Here is a 27,955-nt window from a genome sequence, read left to right as displayed (position 1 = left end):
TTGAAAGTACAAATCTGTGTTGGACTGTGGAACTGGGCTGAGCATAAGGAAAGAACTTGATTGCCTGTGCATCCCAGTACAGAAAAATATATCAAAGAAAAAATGGGATTTCTTTGATTTTTAGTACAGTTCAATACAGTATTGAACACTGCATCATAAATCTGAAGCCCCTCGATGGAAGGTACTGTAAAAGTTAAAAGTACTGGTATCCAGAATAGGATGTTTTGTTTTGTTTTGTTTTTCCTACAAATGTGTGGGAATTTGTTCTTTATACATGGGAGGGGCAATGGATAGAGTGTGTGCAGGTTCTGTGCAAGTTTCCCACCCTACCACTCTGGTACTGCCTCTTCCCCCCACGTCCCCTTGCCCTGCCCTCCCACATGCACTCACCAGTTGTCCAGAAATGAGACCCAGCACACACAGAAGATGAAAAGGATGGGCACTAGGACCCAGGAGGCAGTGTCCTGGAGCTGCTTGTCAGCCTCAGCGAAGGAGAGGGACAGAGGGAGCTTCTTCCCTCCCTGACGGCTAAGCAGAGCTCTGGGGAAATAGGGAATGCAGGGAGCTGGTGGGGGAGCGAGGGGAGAAGACAATGCCCGCTCAAACTACACCCACAGCTGGCATGGGTTCCCATGGTAACTGGATTTTTAGTGTCTGTTCACCAGTGTTAACCGGATACCTGCCAGTGTGTTCCTGCAGCGTGGGGAGTTGCAGATGGGAGGGAGTGGAAGAAGCAGGCTGCTGGCTGAGCTCCTTTCAACCCACAGGGGGCTGCTCCTTTGCCTTTCCTGCTGGCAGGAGCGCCCCAGCAGGGCAGCGTGAGTAAGCTCGCTCCCGGCCACCGCCCCGCCCCCACTCCCTGCCTGACTAGTAGGGCCTAAAAAATAGGAAGGCCTAAGGCTATAGCCTTATTAGCCTAATGGTTAATCCGGCCCTGCCAGCCGGAGCGTAGGGAATTGTTATCTTTACCACATGCTCCTGCTAGCTATTACAGTGGTCCCGTTTTTTAGCTTAAAGCAAACCTCATTTTCTCTCCCTTGTAGCTGATTAGCAAGATGAGGAGTCCAGATTTATTGGAGCATTAAGTGAAAATGAAGAGATGGCTGGGAGGGAGAAGAGCTGCAATGGGACAATAAGGATGGGGGGAAAAAAAGGGAAAAACAAACATAGTGATGTATTTGTGGGGATAATATCATGTAGGATCCAAATGCCTTAAATGGCCCGGAATGAGATCCTGATATACCTACAGGAGCCCTAAGTTCCTCTCTGAGGTGAACTAGAATGCCTGAGTCAGAGAAATGCACTGAGAAATGTACTTCCCCTCAAACCTGTTGTGAGAAAAGGAACAAGCTGTTAGAGGCTATGAAGCTTTTTGGGACAGGGACTGTCACTATGTTCTGTGTCTGGACGGCACCTCCACAATGGTGTCCTGCCCCATGACGAGGGGTCCCTAGCTTCTCCGGTAATACAAAAAAGGAATAATAATGACAGGCCAAATATACCTTGTCGAAGCACATGCTTTGAACCCTTCATCAGAGGGTTCTAAAACCTGTGCTGCATAAGCTGATTAGCTGAGGGTTGGAGGCCCAAAAAGGAGGGTGGGTCAAAGAAACGAAGAAGGGCTTATGGGGAATACTGTTTCCACAGGGAAGATCTTTTTGCTTTAAAACCTTCCCACAGAACAGGCTTGTTTTGACTCTGCCACTGATTGAGCTGAGTCTGTGTGAACGTGCAAGCTGGTTGAAGCCCAATGCTCAGGAACAACAAAATGCCATTTTAATGCTCAGAGGGCCCAGGCTGCCACGAAAGGAAGGCCCAGCAGTGTGCAGGCATTACACACCCACGAGTGAGAGCATCGGGTATAGCAGGTTGCACCCCATAAGGCTTTATGGGAATATGCTTATGAATGTATATATGACATAACTGAAATATGTTTTAGGCTACAGGTGCCATGTAACATATCTCTGTAAAGGTTATGATCTACTGAATCTATTCATCCTATTTGTATGTATGTATCATTTTTGTATTCAAAGTTATGAATATTGACTGTGTACTGGTTTGATTTTAAGTAGCCTTAGTAAGACATTTGGGCAGCTTCTTTAGAAAGGAATTTGCAAGTTAAGTGCCCAATCAAGAAAAACTTAACAGACAATGGATCTTGGAAGGCTCCAATCCACATAAGAAGTCTACTTGAGGACGTTCAAGGTAACATGTGAACCATGGCTGCTACCTGTAAATTCTGAGTCATGCATGGACACGTGACTTGCCCATGTGACTCCAAAACTCCATCTTGTAGCTGGAATTCTACACAGGGGGAGGGAGGGGTGTCCACCCACAAGAGAAAGTCTATTTAAACCCCTGGGAGACCCCTCCATTTTGTCTTCAGCTGGCTCAAGAGATAACCTCTCCACCCCCAAAGGATACCTGAAAGAAACTGGAACAAAGGACAGTAACCACAAGGGTGTGAGTGATTGCTGGACCCAGACTAGAAGGAGACTAGTCTGTAAAAGAAGCTTAATGGAACAACTCTGTGGGTGAGGTTTCATCTGTAATCACTTTCTTACTGTATTAGGCATAGACTTGCGTGTTTTATTTAATTTTGTTTGGTAATTTACTTTGTTCTGTCTGTCATTACTTGGAACCACTTAAATCCTACTTTTTGTATTTAATAAACTCACTTTTTACTTATTAATTAACACAGAGTATGTATTAATACTTGGGGGAAGGGGAACAACTGTGCATATCTCTCTATCAGTGCTATAGAGCGCGAACAATTTGAGTTTACCCTGCATAAGCTTTATACAGGGTAAAAAGGATCTATTTGGGGTTTGGACCCCATTGGGAGTTGTGTTCCTTTCTTGAACACTCAGATGCCCTTCTTAAGCTGCTTTCAATTAAGCTTGCTGTTTGTGGGAAGTGGTTCAGACCTGGGTCTGTGTTTGTGGCTGGCAAGCGTGTCTGGCACAACCAGGTAGGGCTCTGGAGTCCCAAGCTGGCAGGGAAAGCAGGGGCAGAAGTAGTCTTGGCACATCAGTTGGCAGCCCCAAGGGGGTTTCTGTGATCCAACCCATCACGGCAGGAATAATTATTTCCTTAAGACTAAAATAGTGGTGGTCGGACTTCTTAAAAGCACAGCTAGACCATCATAGGAGATGTCCAAGCTTGTTTGGACCATTGTTCATAAGTGGGGCTCTTGTAAAAAGATAACCTTAACTTGTGCTACAAGTCTTTATAAGGTCCTTGTCACCTGGTACAACTTTACATAGTTAAGAATGGTACCACTCATCATGTCCCCAAAGCAAAGAGCATGTCCTCCGCAAAAACTGACCCACCTTCCTTGGGAGCATCAAAAAAGGCAAAAAACCAGCTCTGGTATGAGGAGATTCCTAGGCCTGCTCTTGGTGGCAAGCCAGAACAAAGATGTTCTGCAGCTCACTCTAAAATTGGCCAGTTTCAGGCTCAGCTGTATATGCACCAGGATAAGATTCCAGAGATAAGGACCTGACACTGGGAACATCCTTGCTTCTGTGAACTTTAGCCTTGTGACAGATAGAAGGAATGCTGTGACTGAGCACAGTCCTGATTGTATGGTAAGCAAAAGACACTATCTCTAAACTAAATTGTCCAGGAACCAGTTAAAGCTTTATGGTTACTAACCAGCACCTTGAATTTCAAACCTCATGCTTCAGGGCTAACGCCAGTATCCTCCAACTATCAGAGGTCAAGAGGAGATCTACAGCGGGGGCAGATTACCCCACCTGTGCCTACTGAAGTATGGCAATTGCTATATTCCAGTTGGCACGGAGCATTGTGTAACATGCTGTTGTCAGTCTGCCCTATCTTGAAGGGAAACAAACAACTCTCCTTGTTAATTCCAATAAGCAGCTCAAGAACTTGGACTGCTTTTTAGTGCATAGCATTTTAATGATAATTACACACAAAACTAATTATACAGAGCCTAATTTTATAGCTAAAATATCTATAAACCAAGACTACATCAACTACTTAGCTCACTGCCTAGGAACCAACCAGAATTAGGCTTTATTAAAGATTAAACATTTGGAGGGGATGAGGCCTAATGTGGTTAGGTTTTTCTAACATCGTCATTCTTCCTAAACCAGCTCCTTACATCCTACTGAGTGGGAGGAGGGAGAGAGCACAGAGAGGGCATGGACCAGAATCAGAGAAGTCAATTCTTGGCAGATAGACCATTTGCTGATTAATTTACTTCATGGTTCCCAACATCTTGGCTGCATTTGCCTTTCCCAGAATGGCCCAGAGGCATGTCCTTGCCTTCTCTCCATGGGAAAAGAGGTGCATAGCCAAAGATGTGAGAGCGAGCGTTGACCAAAATAACCCACCCTTCCCAGTGTATGAAGCTGTTTAGGAAGCTATTCTGCCTCTCTGTATCTCCAGGCCCTTAGGAGCAGCGGCAATACAGCTGTCAGTCACCACACAGCATTTTATTCATGAAGAATTAGACTGTTTCAAAAGCCAAAGTGCACCTGAATTTGAGCCCTCCCAGCCAAGCATCCAGAATCTGAGCTCCAGAGCAGTTATCAGGGGTCTTTTATGTGACTCTTTGAGGCACTTATCTCAAGCAGATATGATTCCTAAGCAAGAACTTGTTGTTTTCCTAATACTCTAGCCCCCACAGGCACAAATCAGATTACCAGATCTGAACAACTCCAAACTTGAAGTTTGTGATTTAGGACCATCTGTAATATACACACAGCAATTACTTCAACCAATGAACTCCCATCCCAGCACCTCTTAGTGGACATCATTCTAGAGAATAGGGTGGGTGGCCCAGGCTGAAGGAGAATTCACAGCTACTGCAGGCTTGGCAACCTTAAACTACCCACCTCCAACTCTGTCCTCTCCAAAAGTCATGAAAACTAGCAGACTCCAAAGGGAAGGATGAATACAAGAAGACAGAAGAAAAAATCATCTTTATAATGATTCAGCTCGCGTTCCCAGGGCAGCCCGGCCATGGAAAACACAATTTGTTTGTTCCGTTTGGTTTCCTAGAGTAGCTGCTTTTGGGGGATTTATGTGCATCTCCCTTAGCAAGACACAGCCTGTTCTTGGAACAAGTTGTCCAGCAAACTCTCCAGAAGTGGGCACTGTTAGTATGTTTATTTTCAAGGAATAGATCACGGTACATTATAAAACGAGTCTTGGACTCTGAGTTCCTCAGCTTGGTGTGCAGTGATACTAACTCAACTGCTGGAGGAACCAGTGATGGTGATTCTGGAGGTGGTAGTCTTTCCTCTGATTCAGGGCTGAACCAACAACCCAGTTAGGGTGACCACCTTTTCAAAATGCAAAAGCAGGACACATACAGGAGCCCTGTCCCCTCCATGGCCCTGCCCCTGCCACTCTTCTCCTCGTCCTCTGAGGCCCCCACCCCTGGCTCCGGCTTCCAATTTGGCCAAGAGCTGGGCCATGGTAAAAGCTACCCAGGGAGCCCAGGCTGCTGTGAGGAGCACTGGCCCCTCCACCTTCCCTGGGCAGGGAGTCAGGGGGCCTGAAAGCCCCCCAAGGCATGCTGCCCAGGACAGGTGGAGAGTCCAGGGCTCCCCACAGCAGCCTGGGATCCCTGGGCACCTCTTACCATGACCCAGCTCCGGCTTCCGACCTGGCCAGGGGGCATGGTTTGGGGATGGGGGGAGGAGGAGGAGGAGGAGCAGGGGCAGGGCTTCATGGTGAGGGGCGAAAATGCCCACCTCACCCCCCCACACACACACACTGGGAAGAGGCTGATGCCATCCCTGAGCCTCAGGCAGGTGCGGAGCGCACCACAGGGAATCCAGGACAAATGCTGTCCCAGAGTCGTACAACCTGGGACCGGGACTTGAACTCTGCATTTCTAGACTGTCCCACCCATCAGGATGGGTGGTCACCCTAACCCCAGTATGGTGCTGGGGACACTGTGTTGTGAAAGTGCTGACTTTCAGAAGAGATGGAAAACGAAGGTCCTGATCACCTGTGGTTATAAGTCCATAGTACTTTCATTCTCACAACAGCAGGGGCGCTAGCCCCAGTGCCCTTGTTAGTTGGGTAACTACATTTGACCTCTCTAAATTTCCCCAGTAGTTTCGGATGGATACAGTATTTGCCTTTGCTTCCTGTTATACAGTGTAGGGTAGTCCACCCCAGAAGTGGCTGCAGTTCATTGGTTGAAGTAATTGCTGTGTTATTATTACAGATGGTCCTAAATCACAAACTTCAAGTTTGGAGTTGTTCAGATCTGGGAATCTGGTTTGCGCCTGTGGGGGCTAGAGTATTAGGAACCGGGGTGACATTTTGTAAGTTACTTTTCCTTTTGAGGTCAAGAACTGTCTGTGTGGCAGAGTTACGTGGCATCTTTTCTTTTGGAAATAGCTGCTACTGTGGTTGACTGGAGATGGAACCTCAGAATGAAGCAGGGCTTAATATAGCTTATAAACAAAGACTGTGATAACTTGATTATTTTTTGCTGTTGATGTTATTCTTACCCAATTAATGTTTTGTAATTAACTTAAGATTGGATTTGAGGAGACATAATAGGTCCCATCTCTCTGTTCTAAATGTATTCCAACGCAAAACATAATTAACTTAGAGTTAAGGTTGCTCAAATGTCTTTCCTCACAATGCAGAGACTAAAAAGCAAGGAAATTGTAAGTTAAAACAGCCATATACAAGACAGTGCCAGTCCCACTACCATCATGACATGTCATCATACTTCACATGATCACCCTCTCTAACGAATTCAATTTCAATTCAAGAGTGCTATCACCTTCAGTGCACATATTAAGAAATTAATACTACACAGCAAAGTACCAGCTTACCAGGGTTCTGTAACATATTATAGCTGTACATAGGAAACATATCTGTTTATACATCAGCGTAGCTGTGTTTGTTTCATAACTGACCTGATTATTTTAAAAACACACTGTAAACATATAGTAGAATTTTGTTTGTGATCTTGATGTGTTAAGTTTTGGGTATATAATCCACTTAAACTTCTCTTGTTGGCTGGTACACAGTATGATTGTAATTTGAAGATTAGAATTGTTATTAAACCGTTAGGTAGTGTAGCACTGGAAGGCTGGAGTTTGCCCTGAAGTGTGCCAAATTTGGAAGCTAAACTGAATCATTAAAGTATAAAACAGAAGTGGCTAGCTGGATTCTCCTCTCTCTTACTCCAGTCTAATCAATAGATGGTTCACTGAAGTCAGTGGAATTAGACCAGAGTAAAACTGTTGTCATAGGAAAATAAGGACCAGGGATTTTAGTTCTGCTTATCTCAATGCGATCTTAGCTCTGCAGTTACTAGCAATGCCTTCCTAATGGGTATCATTTTGTGTTGTACCTTTAAGAAGCTCAGGATAAAACTTGCAACCCAGTGGAAGTAGGGGCTAAGATAGTTGTAAGCACCTTCATGCCCTTTTTGATTCTGAGGATTTCTGGGGTGTTGGGAAGTGCCCTGTGAGGCGTTTATAGGTAGCAGCACTACCTGAAATCTTTACAGTGCTACGTAGTATGGCCCTGCCTCTTCCCAACATGCCCTTCACACAGCTGGGCTCCCTGTCCTTAGAACACCCTGGCTTGTTTTACTGACAGAGGTTGTTTCAAACAGCAGTCTATCAAAGCACACTATGGAACTTGTAGTGCACCGTAGCAGGCCCCAGGGCAATTTAGCATGAAGCATGCTAGTGCACTGTAGATTTACACCCTGCTGGCTGTGCACTAAGTCTCCTTGTAGACAAGCCCACTGTGCCTGTGCTGGAGAATTCTGCCCTGGCTCAATCAGGGCTTGTATGGTCCCTTTACACCAGTGGTTCTCAAAGCCGGTCCGCCGCTTGTTCAGGGAAAGCCCCTGGCAGGCCGGACCGGTTTGTTTACCTTCCGCATCCGCAGGTTCGGCCGATCGCGGCTCCCACTGGCTACGGTTCACCGCTCCAGGCCAATGGGGGCTGTGGGAAGGGCGGCCAGCATGTCCCTTAGCCTGCACTGCTTCCCGCAGCCCCTGTTGGCCTAAAACGGCAAACCGCAGCCAGTGGGAGCCGCGATCAGCCAAACCTGAGGACGCGGCAGGTAAACAAACCAGTCCAGCCTGCCCCGGGCTTTTCTTGAACAAGCAGCGTACCGGCTTTGAGAACCACTGCTTTACACCACTCCAGTCACATACAGGGGGTGGGGCTGAGCTGAGGGGAGAGTCCCTCTCAATATTTTTACATACGACATGTGTATATATATACACGTTCATAAAAGTTGCTGAGTGCTAGAGGGAAGGTCTCTTGAAGGAGTCAAAAAGAAAAAGAGTACTTGTGGCACCTTAGAGACTAACAAATTTATTAGAGCATAAGCTTTCGTGAGCTACAGCATCCGATGAAGTGAGCTGTAGCTCACGAAAGCTTATGCTCTAATAAATTTGTTAGTCTCTAAGGTGCCACAAGTACTCTTTTTCTTTTTGCGAATACAGACTAACACGGCTGCTACTCTGAAACTTGAAGGAGTCAGTCATTCTAATTACTAGCTACCCTTGGGAACAATCTCAGGAGGCCTGCTCCCTTGGCCAGCAAAGCCTGAAAACAGGAGAAGACATGCTCAGCAGGCTGGGGGTTGGGAGTGGGCAAGTATTGCCCAGTCTGTCAGGACTCGTTTGTCTGATCCATCAGTTATTTGTGCCCCATCAATGAAGATTGTGCAGTTGGGTATGTGAGGGGTTCACAATCCTTCCATAGGATTGTCTGAGACTGGATGTCCCACCAGGCTCTGTCACAAAAATGGGGATGCAATTCTAATGATGGCCTGAATCACTCCCCATGGATCATAGCAGCTCAGTCATTCCAAATGAAGCAAGGAACTGCAAAGCAAGACCTCTAGCAGTGGTTACAAAATGGTTTCCATAATGTCCTGCTTACTGTCCTCCTACCTTCTGGCTCTGCCAGTCAGTCTATCCTTTCCTCTGGCTTTACTGCTCACAACTGGTACTGTTTTGGAAGCAGGCTCACTTGTGTTTGTAGTGCTTTGTCCTCCACCTGAAAGACAGGATGTACAAAGAGCTTGCAGCTAGTATATCCAGCAGTTGGCTTGCTCTGGAAACTGGTTCTGTCATAGCACCTCTCCTCCTACAGCTCTGCCACCTGGCATTGAGCTAAGAGACAGCAGAAAGTCATAGCAGTAAGGTCTGTCTGGTGGTTTTATGCTCTGTACTCAGGCAGGTGGGGGCCAGACTCATTTTATCACTAGAGTTTGTGAATGTATTTCCTAAAGAAGGGGGCTATGTGGGAGGGGAGGAAAATATAAAGCTGCAAAGCCAAAATTCCCCCTGACCACAACCTCCCATTATCTCTGTTTCAGTTCAGTGTCATTTAGCTACCACACTGCCCCCCAGGATCCTTCTGCAGGTATCAGTCCCATTCTTGAGAGGGGTAGGGAACATGGCTAAAGGAGGCAGCCACTAGGAAAATGCAACCTGAAGCATGCATGGACCTTATATTCCCAGGTCTCCTTATATCCAACATGTCCACTATTGAGACGGTATTCCAGCCCCAACTCCCACCTGCATAGAACTTCCTCACTGGTCAGTGTATGTGAGACCCCGGACCGCAGCATGGTGTAATGAGAGTGAGTGCCCAGTAGTTCAATTTAAGGCCATTCACAGGTACTACTCACCTCTCCCTTCAGAAGGAAAGGACCTGTGCTGGAATTTCCTGGCGTTTCTTCCCCCTGAATGGACACAGCATGCACAAAAAGGCAGTAGGGTTATATAGTGAAAGCACAATGGAGAGCATGTTTTTCATGTGATGTGTTCCAGCAGCAAAGCCTCACTCCCTCGGTACATCTCCTGAGAAGGGAACTGTGGTGGATTTATCCTAATTAAGAACCTGGCATGTGCCCCTGGGAGCACAGATGATGAGCTGCAGGAGAGCTTTGCAATATGACTCCTTGTGAAACCAGCGCTTGGGAAAGGAGCCAGTTCTAAGCTTCTCTAAATACTATAACATCATAAAGAGCAGAGAGTTCAAGGCCTAGATCCTCAAAGGCATTTCGGTGCTCAACTCCCATTGAGAATCTGGGCCCAAGTTATTGAATTAGTCACGGCTGCACTCTGGGGAATGGAGAGTAGTGACACTACGCACACAATTCAGATCCACTGAGCACTTTGCAAAACAGAGAGTGCTGAGACTTATATGCTGATTTTAGAGCTATTTCTGTGCAGGCCTGATGGAAAGCAAAGCATCTCAGGACTGGATCTTTCACACCTGACATGGACCAGTGAGCCACATGTTCATGGCTAACAAATGTCAAAATAGGACCGGTGTGTCCCTTCCACACCTTTCTTACTGCTGAGATTATCCAAGACTGGCTCCCCATCCTTAGTAAAGTCCTCCTCAAACCTGCAGGAAAAAACAGGGCATTGTCAGATACAAACCCACTCACTTCAATAAGCAGCAGGCAGCTCTTCGCTCAAAAGTGAAGTCAACCCAGCTATGTTGCTCAGAGGTATGAAAAATCCACACCTGAGTGGCATAATTAAGATGACCTATCCCCCTAATTCTTCTGTTGACCTAGCTTCCCTCTCTTGGGAAGGTGGATTAAGTATGCTGACAGACCTTAAAGTCTATGAGCCTATGAGAACCCTGCCTGTCACTGTAGTGAGTGGCTACACTGAAGTACTGAAATACTTCAGCAGCTCAGCTGCAAGTGTAGACTAGCTCCTAGAGAAGCCATATTCACCAGTCACATATACTTTCACCACAAAGGAGATCTTCTAAAGGCACATTTTACTGGGTACATTACTTACCCTAAAGGAGACCTTCTAAAGCTTTTATACCAGAACAGACCATCTTGTATTCTGTATATCCCTGTAATACATGTGGCAAACTATTTTAGGAATCTTTTGGATTTTTTAATCAGGATTATTTTTTGTATCCACCTGTAAAGCCAGGTGCCCTTGTTACCATGAGTCCAATTATGCAAGGTGCAGGGGGGGAGCCACACAAACTACTAAAAATGACCTAAAATTGTTTTTCTCTAGGAACACAGGATTTGTCAAACTAGAGAAGTGGCCCATCTAGTTCAATAGTCTCTCTGACAATAAACTTAAAAGATCACAATATCGTGGACTCCTCCTGGTGGTGCCTCCAGTTAGGAAGTTGGGAATTTCCCCTTTCCATTGGTATAAAGTACCCGATTCTATCCCCATATAGCTGCGAGATACTGGACATTAAAGCTGTGATATCTTTATGTATAGAAAACCTATTATTGACCTGTCTGAATATTAATTGGGCCCCAAGCCAGGCTAATTTTTGGGGTGGAAGTTCCACATCTGGGGAGAGACAGAGGAAACAAATCTATGGCAGATTGAGGGGTTTGTTTTTAATTGTTTCATTTTAAAGACCTCCATCTTACATAGGCAAGTATTGTACCATGACTCCAATAACATGACAGTGTCACAAGACAACTGAAATAATATAATCACTCAAATCTTAGAGGTAAAAAGAGCCCTCCAACTCATCCGGGGTTAAAATATAACAAATGTGCTAGCCATCTCTTTAATCCTGGCAGGGAGACTTTTTAAAATAAAAGTGGGAGCCTATTGGAAGCTGTTTGGTGATTTGGAACATTACAGCAAGTCCCAGGGAGATGGATCAGTGAGCAGAGTACAGGTGAAATTGTCACGGGTGCACGATAAGTGAATTTATCATATGGTTTTCTACAGCGTATATAGGGCAACTGCTGAAATAGTAAATGGTAAAAATGTATCAAAACTTCTCTGTGGGAGCTTTCTTGCCAAAAGCTTTCTGCCCTGTGCACACAGTTCCACCTCCAGAAGCTCTCCACCTACTACATATAATAAATAATGTAATAAGTATTAACTTTATGCACTTTCATAGCACCTTCTGTTTGAGAATCTCTAAGTACTTTACCAATGTTAATAAATGGAGCCTCACCAACTAGCTGTGAGCTAGGTGAGTATTATCCCTGTTTTACAAATGGGTAAACTGAGGTACAGAAAGGTTAAGAGCCATAGTTTCAGAGGTGCTATAAACCCACAACTCCCAATGCACCTCTAAAAAAATCAGGCTTTACGTGACTTTCTCAAGATCACATGGGAAGTTTTTGGTAGAGCTGGGCACAGAACTGAGATCTTCCAGCTGACAGTTCTAGCACGTAACCAAAGGACCATCCCGCATACCTGTCTTGTACAGTACATGATATGAGTCTGGTTCTGGCAAACCCCTCTGTCTAGAACGTATAATGGTACAAACCTTCAATCCAGTGCATGTAACGAGCCCTACTCCAAGCCCTTGGGCCAGTGTGTGCAGTGTGTTCCACTCCCAAAAGCCACCTGGCCAGTGCATTTCAACTGGGTTGCTAAAGAGGCAGAATGTAAATGAAGGGAAGCTACCTCATTACACTGCAATACCATGATGAGAGTCATCCCACAGAACTGTACACCGTGCTAGTCATTGAACTGACGTAGGATGGCCCTGCCCATGACAGAGAGCACACTAGAATGTCTGAAGGAGGTTACTTTATAAGGTACAGGTGATGTAGCTGGGCTGGCTTTTTATGGAAATGAAAAGGAGGAATCATGACGACTGGATGACAAGGTTTGAAATATCAAAGTGGATTTGCCCAACTGTCCCTTTTGGAACAGCCCCAGCTTCTTCCTGCCTCCATCAGTCCCAAATACCTGAAGTTGTGGAGGACCTGTGAAATTAGCTGGGGGTCAACCCCTCTATAGAGGTAGCGAGAATGGGATGTGATTCAACCCCCTCTACAGCTCTCAGAGTCCCTGTAGAACCCATGCTGATCAGCCCCTGGGATTTAGTGTTTCACAGTTTACCAGCTCACAATGTCCTGTTAGAATATAGAACTTATCATTCACCGTAATAGGGCCTGTAGCATGCTAGGCACCTCAGGGGTGTAGATGACCTACATGTGCTCTGACTTTTCTACGTCCCAAGCCCGTCGCCATTCGCCCTTTGCATTCTTGTGGCGCGCTAGCCTCTCAAGGTCGATCTGATCTCGTTCTTTTTTCCATCGCACGTATTCTGAGCGTTCCCGTCCAGTCATGGTGAAACCCATGTCTCCTGGACTCTTCTGAAGAGGTTTCCCTCCCTCCTAGTGGAAGCAAATGAGCAACTCATTAATACAACACCATCAACCAGAAACTATGTCCAATAAGGTTTCCGGATTAGACTGGTGGGAATTCCATTAGAAACCCTGTAAACAGCTTGCTTTTAGAAACTGGTAACAGCTGCTCTGAAATGTGACTTTTCTGTCTAAATATTCCCTGTCTAGAATATATGCCTTGAGTTGTAACCCTTTTGAAAACATGTTACTGTGCTTGTGTGTGCAAATGGCCAACGTTACCTGATTCCCATTTTCAATTTACCTGATTTCTGTATTCAGTCCTAGTAATTAGATGCATAAATTAGGCAGCAGTCATTCACGCACTGTGTCTCTGCAACTTCATGTTTAATAGGTTAAAAAAAATCACATCCTTGTTGTTATTCCTGGAAAAGGCACTCATCCAAAGCAGCCCAGTGTAGTGATCTAGCTAGTCCTAGCAGTGCTTGGAACAGAGCTCTCCAATGTTTTTTCTGTAGAGAACAATTTCTGAGTAACTAAATGCTTATGTGAATTCAGAAGGCCAGGGAATAAGAATTCCAAAAGACCCTGGAACTCTTTACTGGTCCAAGGTAACAGGCATAATCTCTTCCCCCAACCCTTTCACCCTCCAACATTGGTGCGTAGGGAAGAGAGTCACTTTGCAACCATTGGTGAGTGCTCTGTAGCTCAAGATGGACTGGCTGATGCTGACACCTAGTTCAGAGTGCACTGTATAATGAGCATCACATGTGTAAGTCAGAACAATATCCTTCGAGTAGGGGATTGTTTACTTTCACGGCTTGTGCCCTCTCTCTCTCATGTTGTAAGAGCTGAGTACTGTTGCTGTTCCAAGTATTTAAAATCTCAACAAAGAGACAGTGCAAAACAAAGCTGAGTGTATCAGAGAGAGATGTGTGTAACACATTGACAGATTAATAGACTCCACTGGAGGAGGAGGCTGAAGTTGGTTCCTCTTCCCACTTCCTTATCTGTGGTACCAGCTCTTTACTCAGAGTTCCCTGTTCCTTATTCAAAGGATTTATTCAAATTATATTTTTTAAATCAATGAAATTTCTAAAAATTGAATCTTACAGTAAGTTAATGTGATAAAAATTAAATGGCTAATTCCTTAATTACTTATTAACTAAATAATCAAATGAGGAGCTGGGATCTGAGTGGCTGTATGTGATTAAATAAGTCTCGGTCACCCCAAGTGACACATCCCTGCGCGCATCAGACTGCTCTGAAGGACTGGGTCATGCCACTTACTGACCAAAGCTTTGTTTATGAGCAATATGCTGTCACCTGTTATGCCACCACCCCACTTCCATATTGTAAATGGTGACTGAACTGGGTTTTGACTGGCTGTGTGTGATAAATTAAGTTTCAGGTCAGCACAACCATTGAACTGTTCTGCTGTCACTGAAACATTGGAACTCCCTTATTTGGAACTTCTTCTTTGCAAAAAAATTGTGGCCCATGTCACCAGTCCTCCTCCCCCTAACCTCAAACACATACACACCCGTTAGCTAGGCAACGGGCACAGAAACAGGGGAATCTGAGGATGAAGCTGTGGATCCTAGGCTCGCAGGTAGAGGGACTTGGTGCATGTTGTATTTGTTCCATCTGTTGCTTGGTTGTTCTTTGGGAGGGTGCTGTGGCTGGGCTAGGGGTACTGAACTGGCCAGGTGAGATGGGTCTGTTTGTGTCTTCAGTGAGGGCGGTGTTGCTGTGATTTGTGGAGCTTTGAACAGAACCAGTTTTTGAAATCTGAGTGGTTATTCCCTCCCTGTTTGTGAGGGGAGGAGCTGAGTAGTGAGGTTTGGTATATGTCAGTTGCCAGGCGAATGGGTATGGTATCCTGGATGAGTTTTGGTGGGAGTGTAGAGAGGAGTGTGATTCCTGTTTTAGGTTTGGCTCTACACCAGAGAGCAGATATGGCTTAGAAGAGAGCAATTGCTGTGATCCACCTTGGATGTGCTATGTTTTACTTTCCGCCAGAAGACAGAACAGATTTCTGGTGTTTGAAATGCAAGCTGGTGGCTATAGTGGAGGAGAAGATAGGTTGTGTGGAAGCATAATTTGAAATATTGTACAGCATCTGAGACAGTGAAGACTTCTTGGACAATCAGATTTGGAAATCACTGTCAGATGCCACAAGGGGATGGATCAGCAATAAGGCAACTGGAGAGAGTAGAAACCAAAGTGGACAGGTGATTTGTAACAAGAGAGAAAGAGAGCCAAGAGTCATTTCAACTTCTCTAGAAGTATCAAAGCTCAGCAGTCAATTACAGAAGAACCTGTCTCTAGAGGAATGGAAAAAGCTACCAGGGACATACCTGATGGGTGTTCTTGTGATATGAAATGAGCAGCAACCAAGTGAGGTTCATCAACCATCATAAGAATACAAACAATCATCACTGATAACTCAATATTAAGAAGAAAGGACAGAATTCAGCAAGGGACACAGGGACAATAAGCAGTGTGCTGTATCCCTGGCATGAAAATATGAGAGGTAACTGAAGGACTAGACAAGATCATGAAGTTGTCTGTCCACTTATGATGATACACATTGGAGCCAATGACACAGTATCACATTGAACTGTTCAAATTAGAGAAGACCTCAGGCACCTTGGAAGGGAGTGGAAGAAAAGGAAAGTCCAAGTGATCTCATCAGAGATCCTTCCAATCCAATGAGCAAGAGAAGGCAGAAAATACAGGAGGTAAACTGTTGGCTGAACAGCTGGTGTGAGGCTGAAGGTGTAGGTTTTGTGGAACATTGGGCCACATTCCAGTGGGAGTGGGGCTGTACATATGGGATGGCTGGCATCTCACAGATCAGGGGCTAACCTTCTCTGTAGGAGACTAGTTGGAGCAGCTAGGAGGGCATTGAGCTACCAACACAAGAGGAGGTGCTAGGGAGACAAACGCTGTACAAAACTAAAACTCAAGACATCACAAACAAATTGAACTGATGTGACAAAACATGTGAAAAGAAGACATTTTTCAGTTGCTTATATACCAATCCTAGGAGTCTGATTAAAAACCTAAGAGGAATAAGAAATTCTCATTGATGAGAAAAATATATACAATTGGCAATACTGAAACCTGGTGGGACATTTCACATGATGGGTTATCACCTCTTCAGGAGGAATAGAGTAGGTAAAAGGTGTGTGTGTCGGGGAGGGGGCACTCTACATTAGTCATTGTTGCTTGTTTTACAATTATTGATAATCAGGGATCCTAGAAATCCGTTTGCCCTGGAAAAACACGGAATTTGCATTTTTAAAGAGAATCTTCAGTTTTTGCATTTTGTGAAAAAATAAAAACAGGTACTATAGAACCCTATTTGTCCGAGCTTCTGACCTGTATAGCAGAACAGGTAATATTTAGATTTGATAGATCCTGAAATTTGTCTCAGCACAAAGATGATATAAGTGAAACACGGACTTCATGCAGGAGGCAGAGAGACCGATTTGTTGAAGAATGTCTGGTTTGCTGCTCATTTCATACCACATTCCACTGGCTCTGGCTAACTGTAACCTAGGATGTGAGACTTTGTCACACACATCTCCCCTCCTCCATCTGTCCTTTTCCTTCCCCACCTTTTCTTTCCTATACTTCTCCTTTTTCCTATTGTCTAATAAGAGTCTGGCTTAGTTGGCCAAGGCTGCTTATTTTGCAACACTGCTGTAAATTCATGACCAGAGAGTAAGATAAAAGCAATTCCCCAAACAACCCAGTGCTGGTACAAGTTTTCAAGATTTTGGAGTGGCTAATAAGACTCTGTGCCAAGTCTGTATTTCTCTAACAGTGAGTTTGCAAGTGAGAATCAACACCAGAGACAGAAGCTGCATATTTTACCTTTGCTGTTCTTTTCTTTTCCGCTTTTGTGTGTGTTTTGTCTGAGCTTTTAAAAAAATGAGGTCAGGCTACAGAAATAATGACAGCTCTAGTCCATTTCAACTAACTTATTCCCTGTTTCCCAAAAACGACAATTATCACCGTTGTTAATCCCATCCAAGAGACTGTCAAATGCTTTAACTGGTTTTCCTTCTTTTTCTTTAAACAAAGGAAAAAAAGGTTTTAATGGTGTGTTTCAGAGTAGCAGCCATGTTAGTCTGTATTCGCAAAAAGAAAAGGAGTACTTGTGGCACACCTTAGAGACTAACAAATTTATTTGAGCATAAGGTTTTGTGAGCTACAGAATGCATCTGATGAAGTGAGCTATAGCTCATGAAAGCTTATGCTCAAATAAATTTGTTAGTCTCTAAGGTGCCACAAGCACTCCTTTTTTTAAAATGGTGTGTTTCTCATAGCACTAAGCTGGCTGAGCTCTCTGTGTACCAACCCTCAACCTTGTTTCTAACTACATAATGTTGGATAGAGAGAGGGTCACATTAACACTTTGACTCTCTGGGCCCATATAGTCCATCTAAACTAATACAACAGTACCCTTGGATTCCTTGCTGATGCTAAGCTCTCACATAGCAGAAGCCAAGAGTAATACTTTCTGCCATCTTTGGTTGGCTATGATACTTTCTCCTATCCTGGTGGACGATAACCTGGCCTAAATTATTCACACCTTCGTTACCTCTTGGTCGGCTGAAAGCACTGTGCTGCACCTGGGCATGAAACCATCAGCATTTAGTAAACTTCATCTAGTACAGACTGCTAGAGCACATCTCCTCAGCAACACAGGTTGCCACGAACACGTCACACCTGTCCTCTGCTCTCTATACTGGCTTCACACTGAATTTCAAATAAAGTTCAAAGTATCATCCTTATCTTCAAGGCATGGAATGGCCTGAGCCCAGGTTCTTGTAGAGATTTCTTAAATTCCAGAACAAAGACGTGGTCGACAACTCCACTCCTCAGGCACAATGGCACAATCTACAATAAAGGTAAAGTTTGTCTGGGAAGTAGACAGAGCTTTCTGGGGGGCTGGTCCCATACTGTGCAATAAACTTCCCCAGGAAGTAAAGACAATCACAAACCTCACCACCTTCTGCTCCAAGTGCAAGTCTCACTTCTTTGACCATGTCTTCTCTAACACACACACAGCAATATGCATATTTAAATAATTAAGATAAATCTAAAACCCTGCCACAACAAGACACTCCACTACACATGCTTCTATCCCTGGGTAGAGGATGAGAGAACAAGCACCATGTGACAGATGTGTAGTCACACTGCTTAATGCACTACTGGAAGGTGCATTAATGCTCAGAAGGTGCTCAGATACTGATAAACTCAGCATAAGAACCTCTACAGAATAGATATAAAATACTTAGGGTTTTGTAAGGCATTTGACTTAATACCACATGACATTCTGGTTTAAAAAGTTAGAACTGTACAATATCAACAAAGCACATGTTAAATGGATTAAGAAATGGGTAAGTGAGAGGTCTCAAAAAGCAGTTGCCAGCGGGGAGTTATCATTGAGCATGTGTGTTTCAAGTGGGGTCTGAAAGGATCAATACTAGGCCCAATGCTATTCAACGTTTTCACTGACAACCAGGAAATAAATATAAAATCACTGCTGATAAAATCTGTGGCTGACACAAGGATTGGAGGAGTGGTAAATAATGATGAGGACAAAGCAGTCCTTCAAAATAATCTGCATTCAAATAAAATATGTTTTAACACATCTGGGAACAAGGAATGCAGGCCATCCCGGCCGAAGGAGGGACTGTGTCCTGAGAAGCACTGATTCTGAAAAGGATTTAGCATCATAGCAATGTAGACCTGGAAGGGACCTCCAGAGTCATCTTCTCCATCTCCCCGAGCTGAGGCAGCATCAAGCATACCTAGACAAGTGTTTGTCTACCTGGTTTTAAAAACCTCCAATGATGGGGATTCCACACCCTCTCTTGTTAGTCTCTTCAAGAGCTTAACTACCTTATACTAAGGAAGTTTTTCCCTAATATCTAACCTAAACCTCCTTTGCTTCAGATTATGCCCATTACTACTACTCCTACCTTTGGTGGACATGGAAAACAACAGATCAAGCATCTTCAAGATTATAATGAAGATGGTGAAGTCTTTATCAAGTCCCCCCCTTGCCCCCCAGTCTTCTTTTCACAAGACTAAACATGCCTGTTTTTTAAAACCTTTCCTCTTAGGGCAGGCTTTCTCAACCTTATATCACTTTTATTGCTTTCCTCTAAATTCTCTCCAATTTGTCCACATCTTTTTAAAATGTGGTGCTCAAAACTGGACACAGTACTCCAGTTGAGATCACACCAGTGCCGAGCAGAGCAGAACAATTATGTCTTGCATACAACACTACTTGTTAATATCTCTCAGAAAGATACTAGTCTTTTTTGCAACTGCATCACATTGACTCATATTCAGTTTGTGATCCACTGTAACCCTGAGATTGTTTTCTGTAGTACTACTGCCTACCCAGTTATTCCCCATTTGTGCATCTGATTTTTCCTTCCTAAGTGTAGTACGTTGCACTTTTCTTTACTGAATTTCATCTTGCTGATTTCAAACCAATTCTCCACTTTGTCAAGTTCATTTTGAATTCTAATCCTGGCCTCCAAAGTGTTTGCAAACCCTTCCACCTCAGTGTCATCTGCAAATTTTATAAGCATACTCTTCATTCCATTATCCAAATCATTAATGAAGGAGACAAGAAACTGAACATGAGCTCCCAACGCAAAGCTGTGGCAAAAATGTGATCCTTGGATGTATAAACGGAAGTAAGGCGTAGGAGCAGGATGTAATTTTTACCTCTGTTTATGGCCTTGGTGAGATCGACACTAGACTATTGCATCCAGTTCTGGCGCCCATATCTTAAAAGGGTGTTGAAAAATTGTAAAGGGCAAAGAAAAGAGCCACAAAAATGATGTGAGGGCTGCAGAAAAGGCTTTACATGAGAGAGTGAAAGAGCTCAATCTGCTTAGCTTATCCAAAAAACAAAAAAAAAGTTGAGACATGACTTGATTACAGCGTATAAGTAGCTTTAAGTGGACAAAATACTGGGCACTGAAAGGCTCATAAATCTAGCAGAGAATGGCTGTGTGAAGGCTGTCGCTCCAAGTTCAGAAGTGGAGTCCGCAAGGATTTTAAAAATTAATACTGGCCACTCCAGGCTTGTATTAAACTCCCAACTTACAACTTTTCTCTGACCTTGGCTTGGTAAACACTGCCACCACCCAAATACAAAAAAAAACAAAAACAAAACAAACAAACAAAAAACCAAAACCCTTGGACCCAGGAAGGAGCACTTGGGAATTCCTCCCTGTGGGGTACCCTCAAGCCCTTTCACCTCCCCTCCAGGGAAGAGGTGAGAAAGGAAACAAGCTGTGGTTACCAGCTAATCAAACAACATGCACAAACCTCTTAGGACACCAAAAATCCAATCCTGTTCTTAAGAAAGGTAAATTTTATTAAAAACAAAAAGAAAGGAAATATATCTGGAACTTAGGCTTTTGCTAGATTTTAAAAGAGCAATTCCAAAAATCAAGCACCCAAAATAGCTTTCTTGGGGGTTCAGTTTAAAGGTTGCAAGCAAACAAAAAAGCATCTGGGTTTAGTACAGAGGGGTCCACAAGCCAATAAGAAATAACCCTAGTCACGTCTAGCTAAACAATAAAATAAATAAAATAAATTTGTTAGTCTCTAAGGTGCCACAAGTACTCCTTTTCTTTTTGCGAATACAGACTAACACGGTTGCTACTCTGAAACCTAGCTAAACATTCTGATTTACTTACACATTTGGAGTTCAGCTAAGTAATTCTAGGCATGATCTGATGATTTATGATCATGTCTGGTTCAAACTTTACACAGCATTCCTGCTACCCTGTCTCTTCAGCCCAGGGAGCAACAGACAAAGGAAAAGTTTCTTTCCCAGTTTTAAAAAGTTTTACCTTCCCATTGGCTCTTTTGGTCAGGTGCCCATTTTTTTTCTTTACCTTGGGGACTTTTTAACCCTTTATAGGTAAAGCAAGTAAAGAACAGCTACCAAGAGGGATTTTACAACTAACTGGCTGGCTAGGTGTCCATCAAAGGGAGCTACCCCCCCCCCCCCTTTATTTATCACAAGCTGGAAGCTGAAGCCAGACAAATTGACATTCGAATTAGGCACAAAATGTTAACAGTGTGGGTGATCAACCATTGGAGCAAATGATCAAGGGAAGTGATGGATTTTCCAGCTTTTGATGTTTCCAAATCAAGCGTGGATGCAATTCCAAAAAACATCATTTAGTCCAACACAAATTGTTACTTGGCTCAATACCAGGGTAGCTGGATGAAATTCTGTGGTGATATACAGGAGGTCAGACTAGATGACCTAATGGTCCCCTCTGGCCTGAAAATCTCTGAATCTATGAAACGCTGCTACTGGCCCTTTGGCACATGCACCTTATCAAAGTTACCCCTCCAGGTGGACGTTGGATGCAGTAGTTGGTTGTGTCAGGATTACAGACCATAAAAACCTCCTTAAGGAGAGGCATAATTTGGTGATGGCTGCAGCAATTTTATGCAGAAATTAATGAAGAAACGTCCCATCTGTGCAAAACAGGGTCTTAGCATACAGATCCTTAGGAATGCTTAAATACAGGGGTCACCAGTCATCAGCACTAGCAGCAGCACCAATTGCTCAAGTAAAGTATTTTTATTATAATACATTGCAATTTCTTTACTCATTTTACAGTTTTAGCATCAAAGCAAGCAAGTACTATGTCAACTGAGTACACATCATTTATTTAATGGTGAACCATGCATCTTATTCTTTACATTTGCAATTAAGTCTAATCGCAGAAATAATCAAAAATTTGACACTCGTCTATTTCCACCAGAGATTTCTAGGTCTGATAGTAAATAAGTTGAAAAAAAAACAAGATGCATTTTTGTGGCTGCATCTCAAAATAGTGACTCATGTCTTCTCTAATACCATTCACAGCAAAAAAGGAAATGACCCTACCACAGAAAAATCCTTCATCAGCTTCTCTATAGTACTTTTCCATGTAACTTGAATATAACAATATTTAAAACAATGTTCAAATATTGATCAGTTCAACAGAAGTCAGCAACATTATTTGCATAACCAATAGAGTTTATTTAAACAAAGGTGTTACCATTATAGGTAAGAAGTTGCTGTTATACAACATTTTATGTTGTATAACATAAAACATTTTATTTTATCTTTTTGCGAATACAGACTAACACGGCTGCTACTCTGAAACACAACATTTTATATGTTTCCACAAACTTGGACGGAGGTCTGGCATTTCTAGTTTGGAGTTTTGGAATTAAAAAGGAAAGGAAGTGCGGATATTCTAGCCACAGACAGAGTTCTCCAAATTCTTCTAAAGTGTACCAAGCCACATTACTGTTGTACAAGTCCCACAGCAACACTTAAGACTGGATCAGCTAATTGTAGTGTATAGGAATAGGGCAGTATTCCTTTAAGTCATTTGTGAGCACTCTAATGGTTTTCACAGTTTTCTATATTTTAAAAGCTATCAGAAACCACTCAGAACAGCAGTATGCATTAAGCTAGGCCTTGCATGTTTGCATGTAGTTAATAAACAAGATTATTTGGGAGCTCACTGAGCTCAAGCCTTGTGTTCATTTTATATTTTTTGTGTAATGAGCAAAACAACAACAAATGCTTTTATATCTGTAACACAGTTAAACAAATGTTGATAAATTTAGCCATTTTTCCTCCTCTTAATTAATCTAACAACAAACTAACGTTCCTATAGATGTCTTCATTTTTAACTATCGTATAATTTCTGTAAAACATTATAGCTGGATTTGCAACAAACTGATTGCATATGGCTTTTTGTTGATTTGTACATGCATTTCCTATGTTAACTAACAAAATAAAAACTTGGGTAATATATTTATCAGACAAGAAAGGAAGTGGCATAACATCTCTTCATGAAATAATGGTCACAGGGGATGGGATGGCACATCGGGTGACCTGAGATGCGTTATGTCATGAACAGTCTGTCAAAACCCTCTTCCTTATTTAAGCTCTATGTACAATATGGAAGTGGGACAGGACCTAACAGATGGCAGCATGCGCAGGAACAAAGCTTCAGATCGGCAAGTAGTATGTCCCAGATCCTTCAGAACAGTCTGTTGGCTGCGGGGATGCGTCATCTGGGGTGACCCAAGACCTATTTTGTCATGTACAGACCCTCAAATCCGAGCTCCTTATCTGATTATTTAATTAATAAATAATTAAGTAATTAGTATTTTAATTCTTTATCACATTCAAACACATTAATTTGATATTTCTAAAAAATGAGTCTTACATTAATATATTTCGAATAGATTTGGCCTTTGAATAAGGAACTGGGACCCATGAAAAAGGAGCTGGTACCACACCTAAGGAACTGGGAATAAGGAACCAAATTCAGCCTTGTACTGGAGGTGAGAACCAACTGACCATGGCCTGCTATCAAGTAGAGTCGTATAATGAATAGCTTAGCACAAAACGAGTCCTGGGATGTTCATTTTTGGTGGATAATTCACTACTCCACATTTCCCACCCTCTCCTTTCACCCTTCTCCAAAACAGGAATTAATCTCCCTAGCATTTCACTGCAGATCCAAATAGACTGGAGGAAAAGGAGTGACTGAAAAACCCGTTGCCAAGGAGACCCACCTGTGTGCGCAAGGAGACTGGGGGGAGGGAGCAAGCAACAGCTCATTAGTTCTTTACCAAAGGGAGTCAGGGACTCGGCAAGCCCAAGCCGGAGCAAGAGGGGAGGAAAGATGCTCAGCCCTCCATTCTTGGGCAAAGGAATGCCAGGCTGTGGTCCTAGAAGCCCTGTTCTCAGACTGAGAAGAAGGTCGTTCTGAAACACTCCCTGCAGCTTCCAGCTCCTCCCCTAACTGCTTAATGCACATCCTGAGGGGCATGCCATGGCTGGTGAGTGAGTTCAGTGCTCAGGAGAGCAGGGAGGAGCAGCAGCAGCAGTGTGAGGCATACTTGATGCAGGCGGGCTCTGTGCAAGCTTCCCCTGCTGCCACTGCACCTCTCAGACCTGATCTATGATGACCCTAACACCTCTCCAGAGCAGAGACTGACAGCCCTGCCACCTGTCACACACACATGAAGATTAGGCAAGATCTGGGAAATTAATTTCTATGGGAGACCTAAGATAAGACTTGATCCCGGCTGTGCACAGGTGAAAGGCTAGAGCCTTCATCCGTCTTGTCACTGGATCCCCTAGCAAAATTGCTGGTGGCTCCAAACCAGTGAATGACAGAGGTATTGCAGCTGTCAGATGGCATGTTTCTCACCAAGTATCTGTGCTGTTTATTGGGTAAATAAAGGGAAATGTACATCTGCTGCCTGTCAAGTGCAAGAGTGAGGAGCTGTTTACCAACCTAGGGCTCTGCTCAGCTTGGACGCAGCTGTGTCTGATGGACCTAATGGGAGTCCAATCAGGCAGCCCTCTGCCACTCTGCTGGATGCAATTGGGATTGATGCTTCGAAGCCCATCTGTGTTCTCCTAATGAATCCCATGGGAACGGGAGCTATTCAATTTGTGCTCCATTAATTAAGAGTGTCTGTTATCAGGGGAGCCAGTGTTTCCTCCAGGGTTTGCATTAAACAGCCAGCGGGAAGGCACAAACTTTAATTTACTGCAACCCTGGCCAGCCCCTGCTAAAGCAACGGACTGTAGCTAATGCAGCCTGAATCTTTCAACCCACAAGCAAATGATAGCCACAGAGAAAACAGCTAATGCAATGGCACTTGTCCTGTGGCTGGGCAAGCATTCTGGCAGCAGCATTGGCATGCTGGCCTAGACAGCCTTTTGTTCCCTGCCTCTGTGAAAAGATGCTGTTCACCTGTTTATGCTCATGCTGTTCTTGGAGTACCCTCTGCTGGCCCTTCTATTGAACAGCATCGAGATAGGATTCAACCCTCACTGGATTTCCATTTCACACAGTCTGAGGTGAGTGTGAGTGTGATCACAAAGAAAAGACCATGGGAAGAAGGGAGGGAGGGCCAAAGGCATCCCAGAATGAAGATGTGGCAAAAGGACCTTCCAACTCACCAGAAGGAAAATTAGGAAATGTTGCTTTATTTCCAGGTACAACTCTCTTCGGAGGAATCTCGGGTCATAGAGCTGAAATCAAACTGGCTGATGCAGTAAAAATGTGTAGTCTGGCTTATCACTAAGGAAAAGGACTTCAGCATGATTTGGAGATTTTTTATAGAAATCCACCTTGCGTCACTCTGGAGCCAATCTCTACTGGGGCGGCCATCACAAAGCTGCGTGCTTCAGGACCTTTCTGTCAGTCTAGGCATTTATACTTTGCCCATCGTCACAGAGAAATTGGCACAGCAGAGGGACAAAGGCAAGGGAAACCTTTGGTGACTGGAGAGAAGGTACACTGGGCCCTGCATAGTAGGCTAACAACTGCTCCAGCACTAATGCTCCCAAACAAACCACACAGTTAAAAGGCATGCCAATTCTTCAGTAGTTCACATTTTCCTCATGATCATATACTTTAAAGCCAGCTGGGACAAAGCTCTGGATAATACTCTGGGGCACAATCCTGCATCAATGGGGTGATGGGCCAGGTGACTCAGTCCATCTTTTCCATCTCTAATTTTATGAACAAGCTTGTCCATTCCTTTCGGATGGGGCTGTTCCCATTGTTTCATAAATCTCCCCACTGTATTTTCCACTGAATGCATCTAATGAAGTGAGCTGTAGCTCACAAAAGCTTATGCTCAAATAAATTTGTTAGTCTCTAAGGTGCCTTTTCTTTTTACATTGGGGTGGGTGGTGAAAGAGGCAGTCAAGGAGAGGACTCCCTGTACCACTCCGTACTCAAGGCAACCTGAGCAGTCACTATTGCAATGAAGACAGGCACTACCAAGAATGCCATGAGGGCTGATTGCCAGCTAGGCTGAGCACTCAAAGCTCCCATTAACTTCAAGGGCAGCTGTGGAAAGTCAGTCCCTCTGACAATCAGGACCTACAGTTTACTACATCACCACTTCCTTTGCATGAACACCAATCAGCACCAAGGACCCCTCTCACCTTTATGTTGTGCTCACTCTCTAGATACTTGTCAGTGTCTGATCGCCTCCTCTCCACTGTTCTTCTTTCATCCACCTATAGGGATACAGAAGAGACACGATTCATGATTGTGCATGGACTCTAGAGTGAGGAATTAGTGCCAGGCCTTTGACCAACTGTGCAAAACCAAAAGGGATTTCTCAGGAGACAAAAGGCAAACAGAAGAGACAAAGTTGGCTCCTGAAGCACTGAGTCAAACCAGCACTAGCAAGGGAAAACAGGGGGCACCAAGACGCAAGGAGGACAGCAGCAAAAGGGGACACATTCCCATTGATCTCTCTACTCCACCATGCTGCCAAAGAGGAAAGCTGATCTAGAGAAAGCTTAAAACACCAAAAACCAGTTCCTCAAAGGTATTTCAGTCGGGGTTAGGTGCCTAAATAGCCTTGAGGCTCTGTAGTGGAGTCAGGGAACCAATTGCAATCTGATTAAATGTTGCTGTGGTAAAGTTGGGATGTGTTGGAGGGCTTTTCCTTTACTCTTTCCCCTGGTTCTTGTTACACAGACAGAAAGCAGAAGACCAGAAGTTCGAAGTGCAGTCAATGCGATGTTTATTGGGATTAGTTTTCAGCAAACATGTGTCCCATAACTTTGACGTCACAGAGCCTTGTTTTTCAGTGTTTCCTACTTCCCTCTTCTTAGCAGCCATAATTATATCTGTAATGCACACCCACAGTTCCATCCCTTACAACTTATGGTCATGTTCTGTTTTGTGGGGTCGTAAGTCTGGGATCTTTATATTACCCCTTTTGTACCCCATGGGAGGGGTAAGGAGTGAGGCTGTGCTACAGTCAGGGGCAGGCATTTTTTTGGTCTTTTAGTGTTTTACCTTTCCCCCCAACCCTCCCTTGCCCCTTCTGACTGGTTGCTTGACCTTGCCTTGAGATAAGGAGTTGAGGCAGTTTTTAAGTGTGAGTTTATATATTACACTTCCACCATGCCCAGTAAAACTTTCACTGCTTTTATTTGTTCCCATTATACTAACAAACCTATTTGGCTTAGGCAAAAAAAAAAAAGAAAAGATATACAGTGTCTGTCTTTGACCTTAGTAAGGATCTCTTTGTTCACACATATTAGTAAGAATGTATATATATTAAAAATCAAACAGGCAAGCCAAACTTGAAATACTATTTTAGGCAAAACTACAGGTCTGGATCCTACATTGGCATTAGCACTCCTAACAGGATGTGCCCATGTCCCTGTATCCAGGCTAAAGTCTTGACAGTCCAGCTCTCTAACACGCTTAGAGGGACACAATTAGATCCCATCTCACTACTTTGAACTGTATTGTAACAGATCCCCAGACCATTGCAGCAGAGATGGTGCCTTGGAGTTACCCTCCCCACTTTTAGTGAACCATGGACAAAGCATTAAGCAAATGAAACAAACAGTTCTCTGGCCCACTGCAAGTACATGTTCTGACAAATACAGTCAGCTATGGACAAGGCTGGCAAAGATCACAGGGGATCCCCCATGAACACTGATACAGGAGCCCTGGCACCCCTCCTTCGATCATGAAAACTCCACCCAGTTTAAACCCTTCTTCCATGAAGGGCCTGAAGTCAGTTCTACCCGTGGGATCCCTTTGGTGTTAAATTGATTTACTGAAATGAGTGCTATTCTCTACTGCATTGCCTCCACTGCCTGTTACCCTTTTGTTGCCATCTTGGGTGATTACAGATCACATCTATAGGGCCTTCAATGTCAGGGTGTCAAAGTGCTTTGTGGGTAAATAAGACTAGCTTTGCAGTCTCCCTGTGAGATCACTGATCA

General features: G+C 43.9%; 1 protein-coding gene across 2 annotated transcripts in view; it reads right to left on the bottom strand.

Annotated features, from left to right (window-relative positions):
- The window catches only part of CCDC9B (coiled-coil domain containing 9B), a 168,255-nt gene that overhangs the window by 29,577 nt on the left and 110,723 nt on the right, over window positions 1-27,955 (bottom strand). For both annotated transcript variants that reach the window (XM_043517364.1, XM_038408032.2), the window contains exons 6-10: window positions 26,144-26,218; window positions 12,941-13,125; window positions 10,330-10,391; window positions 9,667-9,720; window positions 8,924-9,029 (exon numbers count right to left, since the gene is read on the bottom strand). In XM_043517364.1, the coding sequence (XP_043373299.1) occupies window positions 8,924-9,029; window positions 9,667-9,720; window positions 10,330-10,391; window positions 12,941-13,125; window positions 26,144-26,218 (482 nt within the window). The remainder of the gene's footprint in view (window positions 1-8,923; window positions 9,030-9,666; window positions 9,721-10,329; window positions 10,392-12,940; window positions 13,126-26,143; window positions 26,219-27,955) is intronic.

The sequence above is a fragment of the Dermochelys coriacea genome, chromosome 6 (genome assembly GCF_009764565.3).
Source record: "Dermochelys coriacea isolate rDerCor1 chromosome 6, rDerCor1.pri.v4, whole genome shotgun sequence".
NCBI classification, from domain to species: domain Eukaryota; kingdom Metazoa; phylum Chordata; order Testudines; family Dermochelyidae; genus Dermochelys; species Dermochelys coriacea.
Note: the sequence above shows the minus strand (reverse complement) of the source record. Positions and strands in the feature narration are given on the sequence as shown.